The 8768-nt window shown below is 40.4% G+C and overlaps 1 protein-coding gene across 1 annotated transcript in view; it reads right to left on the bottom strand.

Annotated features, from left to right (window-relative positions):
* Positions 1–1982: 1982 nt before the first annotated feature.
* LOC136863326 (uncharacterized) overlaps positions 1983–8768 on the bottom strand; it is a 31415-nt gene continuing 24629 nt past the window's right edge. The window contains exon 2 of the mRNA XM_067139713.2: positions 1983–2145. Within this exon, the coding sequence (XP_066995814.1) occupies positions 2076–2145 (70 nt within the window). The 3' untranslated portion in view covers positions 1983–2075. The remainder of the gene's footprint in view (positions 2146–8768) is intronic.

Genomic DNA, 8768 nt, shown 5'->3' with positions numbered 1-8768 from the left:
ACTCTTCTAAACAAACCCCCTGCCGGGCTGAGTGGCTCAGACGGTTGAGGCGCTGGCCTTCTGACCCCAACTTGGCAGGTTCGATCCTGGCTCAGTCCGGTGGTATTTGAAGGTGCTCAAATACGTCAGCCTCGTGTCGATAGATTTACTGGCAGGTAAAAGAACTCCCGCGGGACTAAATTCCGGCACTTCGGCGTCTCCGAAAACAGTAAAAGTAGTTAGTGGGACGTAAAGCAAAAAACATAATTACTAACAAACCCCCTAACTTATATGTAGGATTGGGGTTCAGGTGAAGGCCATCTGAACATAGATCCTTATCTCGTAGGCACCCATTAGGATCTGCATACTCACTCGTAATATCCCAGATACCCATTCCAAGGTCTCATTTAAATCCACAATCACACTCCAGTTACTATCCCTCCTACACTGAATCCCACTGATAACAATCTCTGCTTCCCTAAACATGTTCCATGTCACCGTAACCGCGTCCCACACCTCCCCAACTATGTTAGTACTTATTACTGCTTGCCTTACGTTATTGGTAACAACGTGGAAAATTATTTCTTTCTCCTTACCATACCCGTTCCCCTATAATTTCCTCAACTGTATAACACTCTACCCTGGTTCCATTTCCATCACACATGCGTAACAATTGAGTTATCCATGACTACCCACCTCATTAGACTCCATCCTCTCCCGGTCTCCTACTTCCTGCTCCCTATTCTCCCTCTCACTATCCTGTTCCACTTCCCCCTTCCTATCCTCTATTCTACGTTTCCCTTTCTTTTTGCCTCGCACCTCTTCTGTAACATTTCCCCCTGCTGATCTACCTGCAGTGATTCATACCGATTCCTCACCGAAACCCCTCCCTGAGGAAAACCTTTATCCCTCTTTCTCCTGCCCCTCTTCTCCATAACTTCTCCTTCTCCTCTTTTCCGCAACTTCTCCCCTTGCCTGCCTATTGCATCGTGTATATTGGTTTAATTACAAACATTCAGTGACATTCGTTCAAGTGGGAATGAATCGCCATGAAGGGTAAGATAAATAGAGGAAGGCCGAGTATGATTAAACCCAGTGTGTTTATGATTTAATGACGGGAGACATGGAGAATAATGAATAATAAATGACGGCATTTCAAAATTCACAATAGTGCAGTACCGCTTTCACCCCACACTGGTACGAACTGTGTGATACATGTGGATTAACACTGACTGAAGTACGGGGCATGGAGAATCATTGAGGTTTCAACTTTTAGTGTGTGCTTGGTATAACTTCTTTAGTATTTTTCCTTCAATTGCCAATACAAAATGAACAAATTTGTGACGAAACGAAGTGAATCAGTAAATAAAACAGGTACAATGACAGTTATGTAAAATACTGATTAATTTCATCACATGGTAAGCCACAGCAAGTCCTACCTGCCGAAAGTATGGAACCATCAAGGTTAGCACGGCATTTGGAAGCCAAACACTCGTTTTTAAAATACAATCCGTCGGACATTTTCGAATGAAAAGTACACGTTTTGAAAGGACAACAAACAACGAGAATCCACTCCGTGGATAAGCTGCCAGGGGACTGGCCTCCTGTTGACGGCGCCCCGCGTTCTATTCCTGGCCAGGTCGATATTCTTCTACATGCACAACTTCACAAATCACGCTCGGAAGGGCGACCCCAGAAAAGGAGGCAAAACTTGAAATAAGCCACGAAAGGTTGGATTAAACTCATAAAAGTAAGATTTTCGATTTAACTTTTAAAATTAAGATGTTCCTAGACATTGGTTTTTATGCGTTCTTATAATTTTGTGTCTAACAATTATGCCATATAGTTGTGTTTTGATATGTGTTTCTCTAATCCCTTCGTGCATGTTATTTTTATTTCGTGATCCCAATTTATATGAACACGAACACTTCTGGAAGTCGAGGCCCCCAGTTTGACTACGTTTCATAAACATGTGATTGGGTAGACAATGTAAAACGAACACATTATATAGATAGATATGTTTATTTTAGAAAAAACATTATAAATAATTGCTACTGACAGTTGTACAGAACTAAAAGTATTGATGGCAGCGTGTCTCAGTTAGCTGGAGACAGCCCAAACCGAAGAGACCTCAGCAACTCTTGACTTGGGAATCCTTTGCTGTTCCTGAAACAAAATGTAGAACTCGAATTAACTTTTGTGCACAACGAAACAACTACAGTATCTGTAGTACACCCGCCGTTGACGGGATAGACGTAACGCCATCCAGCGGATGGTAGCAGAAAAATCAGACACCACTGTAATGTTATTGTTCAGTGACAATAGTGTAATGCTTTTGTTAAGTGACAGTAGTGTAATGTTATTTTTCAGTGACAGCAGAGTAATGCTACTGTTAAGTGACAACAGTGTAACATTATGGTTTTGTTAGAGCAGTGTAATGTTATTGTTAAGTGACAGGAGTGTAATATTATTGTTAATTGACAGCAGTGTAAAATTATTGTTCAATGACAGGATTGCAATGTTATTGTTAAGTGACAGCAAAGCAACGGTATTTTAGTTACAGCAGTGTAATGTTATTATTGAGTGACAATAGTGTAATGGTATTGTTTAGTTACAGCAGTGTAATGTTATTGTTAAGTGAAAATAGTGTAATTTTATTGTTAAGTGACAGCAGTGTAATGTTATTGTTTAGCGAAAATAGTGTAACGGTATTGTTTAATTACAAAAGTGTAATGGTATTGTTTAGTTCAGCAAAGTAGTGTTATTTTTAAGTGACAGCAGTGTAATGTTATTGTTAAGTGACAACAGTGTAATATTATTGTTTATTTACAGCTACGTAAGGTTATTGATAAGTGACAGCAGTGTAATGTTATTGTTAAGTATATAATAATTTCGTGTGGCTATTTCTAGCCGGGTGCAGCCCTTGTAAGGCAGACCCTCCGATGAGGGTGGGCGGCATCTGCCATGTGTAGGTAACTGCGTGTTATTGTGGTGGAGGATAGTGTTATGTGTGGTGTGTGAGTTGCAGGAATGTTGGGGACAGCACAAACACCCAGCCCCCGAGCCATTGGAATTAACCAATGAAGGTTAAAATCCCCGACTCGGCCGGGAATCGAACCCGGGACCCTCTGAACCGAAGGCCAGTACGCTGACCATTCAGCCAAGGAGTCGGACGTATTGTTAAGTGACAATAGTGTAATGGTATTGTTGGTTACAGCAGTGTAATGTTATTGTTAAGTGACAATAGTGTAATGTATTGTTTAGTTATAGCAGTGTAAAGTTATTGTTAAGTGACAACAGTGCAATGTTATTGTTAAATGACAGGAGTGCAATGTTACTGTTAAGTGACAACAGTGTAATGTTATCGTTAACTGACAGGAGTGTGATTTTATTTTTATGTGACAGCAGTGTGATATTAATGTTAAATGACAGGAGTGTAATGTTATTGTTAAGTGAGAAAAATGAAATGGCGTATGGCTTTTAGTGCCGGAAGTGTCCGAGGACAAGTTCGGCTCGCCAGGTGCAGGTCTTTTCATTTGACGCCCGTAGGCACCCTGTGCGTCAAAATGAGGATGAAATGATGACGAAGACGACACGTACACCCAGCCCCCGTGCCAGGGAAATTAACCAATGATGGTTAAAATTCGCGACCTTGCCGGGAATCGAACCCGGGACCCCTGTGACCAAAGGCCAGCACGCTAATAATCACTTAGCCACGGAGCCGGACATTGTTAAGTGACAACAGTGTAATATTACTGTTTAGTTACAGCATTGCAGTCTTATTGTTAACTGACAGCAGTGTAATGTTATTGTTATGTGACAGCAGTGTAATATTGTTTAGTTACAGCAGTGTAATGGTATTGTTAAGTGACAGCAGTATAATATTATTGTTTAGTTAAAGCAGTGTACTGTCATTGTTAGCTGACAACAGTGTAATGTTATTGTTAAATGACAGGAGCATGGGCGCCCGCAAGGGGGGGGGGGGGCAAGGGGGGCGCTTGCCCCCCCCCCTGGAATTTTAAAAATTTGATGTTCAATTGTTTAATATCATACCAGATTATTTCATAAACTGAACTTACTGACAGTCATTTAGCATATGTTATATTCGCAAATTTCTGTAAACAATTTAATGTTGCTGACGTTATATTGGTATTTATATTCAAGAAAATTGTTAGTGTGCCCCCCCTTGGAAAAGATCCTGCGGGCGCCCATGGACAGGAGTGTAATGTTATTGTTAAGACAACAATATAATATTATTGTTAGGTGACTGCAGTGTAATGCTATTTTTAAGTCACAGCAGTGTAATATTATGGTTTAGTTGCAACAATGTAATGCTTCTGTTAAGTGACAACAGTGTAATATTATATTTTAGTTACAAAAGCGTAAGAGAAATGAGGGGTAGGGGAGGAGGTACAGAGGTGTGGCACGCGGCAGGCAGTGCGCCGGCTACCATTGGCCAGCCGGTATTCATTACTGTTCGCGCGGAACTTGAAATGTCGCAACTTTTAGACCCCTTAGTTAACGGCCTAATGAATGTCGGCACCCAAAATTGATGCTGACATCTTTTTACGTGTACCTCAATGTCTTTTCCAAGTTTCATCGCGATCGGAGACTTAACCATTGCCGATGTTCGCTCGGGAGTGTAACACAGCACAGCTGTAAACGATACCTGCCCTTGCCATCTCTCGCAATACCACGGCACTCTCCTCACAAAACACAAAACACCTGCACCAAATTATTGAAAAATTATCGTATTTTACTTAGAAAATGATATTTCGTTGATTTGCAGTGCACCAGACATTGTACTATGCATACATTTTTTTGAACATTTAACTTTCATCACACATTTATTCGACAACAATGTATAATGCCGCCGGGCTGAGTGACTCAGACGGTTGAGGCGCTGGCATTCTGACCCCAACTTGGCAGGTGGTATCTGAAGGTGCTCAAATACGTCAGGCTCGTGTCGGTAGATTTACTGGCACATAAAGGAACTCCTGCGGGACTAAATTTTGATGAACATTTTAGTTATTATTAGGTTGCAGTACACTTTCTAAATGTTCCGCTATAGTTTCGTAACATTGCAAGTTAATCTTTTCAACAAAGAATATTCGTTTGCATGCAGGTAATAGGGAAACGGAGCATGAAAAACAATACCAAGGACTTTTGGTGCCCACAACGTAGTGCAATCCAACACAGCCAATTCTTTAAATACAAATTTGTTCCCATTAACCTTAAAGCCTTGAACATCAACGATAAATGTTCTTGGCATCATGAAGTAAAAGCAGACCACTCACCAGAACAGAATATTATCAATTAAGTCGTGCCTTGCCTATACCTAATATCTTATTTAGAACTCATGTCCAACACACTTCTGTGAACGGGTTCGAGCATAATTTTATGTTATTGCGGTCATCTATATTAGCGCACTGTATCCAGTTGAGGTAAAACCAATCGCCAACCTGTACATAACGAAAGTTACAGGAAAGTTCACTCCCGATCATTTACTGTAAGTCTCATTCATTTTCACCGTAAGAGATATTGTGATTGATATATTCTCGAATTCAAACTTTTATGGCTATTCATCTCTTAAAGGACGTGGTTATATGTGCCGCCTAGCATCAAGTTGAGTTTTCCCATACATTATAACGATAATAATAGTCCGACTCCACGCCCGAATGGTCAGCATACTGCCCTTCGGTTCATAGTGTCCCGGGTTCGATTCCCGGCCGGGTGGGGTATTTTAATAGCTCGGGCTTGGGGATTGGGTGCTTGTGTTTGTCCCAACACTATGTATAGGTCTATTTGCTTGTTTTCACCACTAAAGAGTAGCAGGTTTTCGTTATTATTTCTATCAGTACCACGAGTAGAATCGTACCGTACATTATGTTAACTTATATTATGTTAACATAAATATGGAGTTAGATAATACAATTTTGTCTAGCCATCGGTTAACTAGTCATATTTTCTATCATCTGCGTGTATTAAGATTATATACATACCGATAAGCCATGTATAGAAAAGTACATTTCGATGTATATTTTGATGGTTCTGCGTTGCATATTCTGATATTTAAAACCATGCAGCCTGGGATAAAGTACTGTTAATTCTTTAATTTTAAATGTAGGCTAAGTTCACAGTCATCAAACACATTATACAATACAATACCTATACTATCTTATGCCATATGTATTACAATATAAATGTTATTATAGACTTACCTACCTACACAGAATTTCTAACCTGTTCAATAATTGTGACTTGTAGGCCTATACCACGTATAAATCTAAATTTTGTAGTCTTACGTCAGGAAGTACGACACTGAATATAAGAAAAACTGATAGGTATTTATACACACAGCGTAAACAAAATAAATAACATCTAAACACATTGAACCACTCTATTCTTAATTGAAACAACAATAATAATATCACTCTCCTTCATCCCTCAGCTGATTGAGAACTTGGCTAAAACATGGCGGCTGGACTGGACTTGGCAACACTGTACATATAAAGTCACTGTAGTTTCCTGACAAGGGGTCGGGAGATTGCATGAACAAATATAGCATCCAATAACCTACTTTACCTTAAGTTTCATTAATATTGTCCTGAGGTAGGTAAGGTCGGCGGATATAGAGTGGGACTCGGCCCACAAGTGGTCCGACAGCTCTGCACTCCGACCAGCCAACCGAGCAGAGGAGGGGTGGCTCTACGCCTCTGTATTCGGGAGACGGAGAGGGGCTGCTTCCCACCGTCGGCAGGCCTGAGAATGGTTTTTCATTCTCCTGCACTAAGGTGAATGCCGGGACAGTTCCTAGTATAGGCTGCGGCCGCATCCCCTCTCACCTGCATCGCACATCTCCTGGCCCGAGAGACGGCGTCACCGTCTAGAAAGCCCGCCTCCGCCTTCAGTTGAGGAATGAAACCATTTAGCAGTAGCGGGTAAATCTTCATTATTGCAATTACCATTGAGATCATGTTTATACTATTGGTAATGTTTAGTGACTTTTATTAGTAACTATTCGAGTTGGCACCGATGATGGCGAGGGGTAGAGAAGTTCCGCGATGTTTTTATTCAAAACGCTATAAAATGCTAAATTTGTGATTTCAAGACGCTCTTGACATTTTGAAAATTAATTATCTGTGAAAAAATGGAGTCGACTTTAGAGAATATGTCTATGCCTCTCTGTTCATATTAGTCACATAATAATAATAATAATAATAATAATAATAATAATAATAATAATTGTACCGGGCGGTACACCTCCACTCCGCTAATTTAAAATGTGCGCCTGTTGAAACTCCTCTGCGGGAGGAAGTCTGAACTTTATTGACGGTATTAATTTTCTATCTTCTCAGAAGATGTCACTACCTGTAAATTTTGGAGTTTTAGAACTGTGTCATTTTTGATGTGTTTTTGTTTCGCTTGAAGTAAGAAGTGTGAACTTTCTCTTCTAGAGGACACTACTGAAGATCTACAATAGTGCAACCTAGTGCGGAGTCAAAGAACTATTTTTTTGGAGAAAATTTAATTTCAAGAGTTTGTTCTTTGTTAAATTTCTTTCTGTCATTGTTTAAGTTGGCAATATTTACCCCTTTCTTCCCCTTGTTATGAATGTATCCAATCCCGAAATTCTTCTGGTGTATCTTCCCCCAACTTGTATCGGTTGCGGGGTCCTAGCCAATAAAATAATTGTGGGCGGGTGTTTTCATTCCCCTAACGCCTAGAACCTTCCACGAGAGGATATAAACTGCTGATTTTTGGGTCTCTGCGCCACTTTTGTTCCATCTTTCAGTGTGTTAAGTACATAGCAGGGGGCGGGAAGCGCCTCTTTCTTCGGCAGCGGTCAACAACAAGGTAATGGCCGATTAATAACTTCTTTCTTTGCTAGCTCAGCAGTTTAACTTTCGGGGCGGGTTCTAAGCGTTCAACCATGTAACCTTTTCCTAAAATGTAAAAACAACTGGTATCTATTCTATTTTCAAAAGACATATCGGGATAGAGAGTGCTTAACCCTCTCGAGCTCCCACTCACATCGTCTTGAGGTGAACTTATTTTTCTCAACCAATTCTTCCGTAATGTAATGTAAATTGCTATTAAGTCACCTCTGTAGTATGGGATTAGCCCTTGTATTAACGGCCTAGTGCCAAGTAGGTCTTAAGCAAAGTGTATTAGGAGTGCAAGTTCGCCTCCTCTCAAATTGTATTTTAGAGGTCATGCATTAACCTTCTTATCATTTAACAGACCTCAGTAGGTTGGGTATTTTACCCCTGTGTATATGTCCTTTGAGGACAGCTTAAAGGTGGAGTTCGGAGTGGCCTATGATAGGCTTGTATTTTAGGGGGAAGTTGCCCTTTCTTGAAAATTGTGTTTCTGCCTCAAGGAGGCTTTTGGGTGTAATTGGAAGCAAATGTTTCTGGCATGTTTGGGGGTTTTCGGCCCCTTTGTTGTATGGTGTTCATTGTAAGGTTGGGCTCATTGCTCAAGAATTATGTTTCTGACTTTTGAAGCCCCAAATGGGGTACCTATGTAAATGTATTTTTCAATCGTGTTTCGGCTACTAAGTACCTGTTCTATTTGTTGTTACCTAATTTTGAAAAGAAAATATAACCTTGTTAAATTTTAAAATTAATTTCACTTTAGTAGCTTGAGACCTATTCACCACCCAGCACCTTCTTTCATGCATAACTACCACAAAAACACGGTAACAAGTGGTAGCAGAGCGTGGTTGAATGGGTCTCAATTTAGCCCCTTTTGACGGATACACATTGTTTTGATCCGAACTCTAA

This window comes from Anabrus simplex, chromosome 2 (assembly GCF_040414725.1).
Source record: "Anabrus simplex isolate iqAnaSimp1 chromosome 2, ASM4041472v1, whole genome shotgun sequence".
NCBI classification, from domain to species: domain Eukaryota; kingdom Metazoa; phylum Arthropoda; class Insecta; order Orthoptera; family Tettigoniidae; genus Anabrus; species Anabrus simplex.
This window is presented reverse-complemented; position numbering and strand designations above follow the sequence as displayed.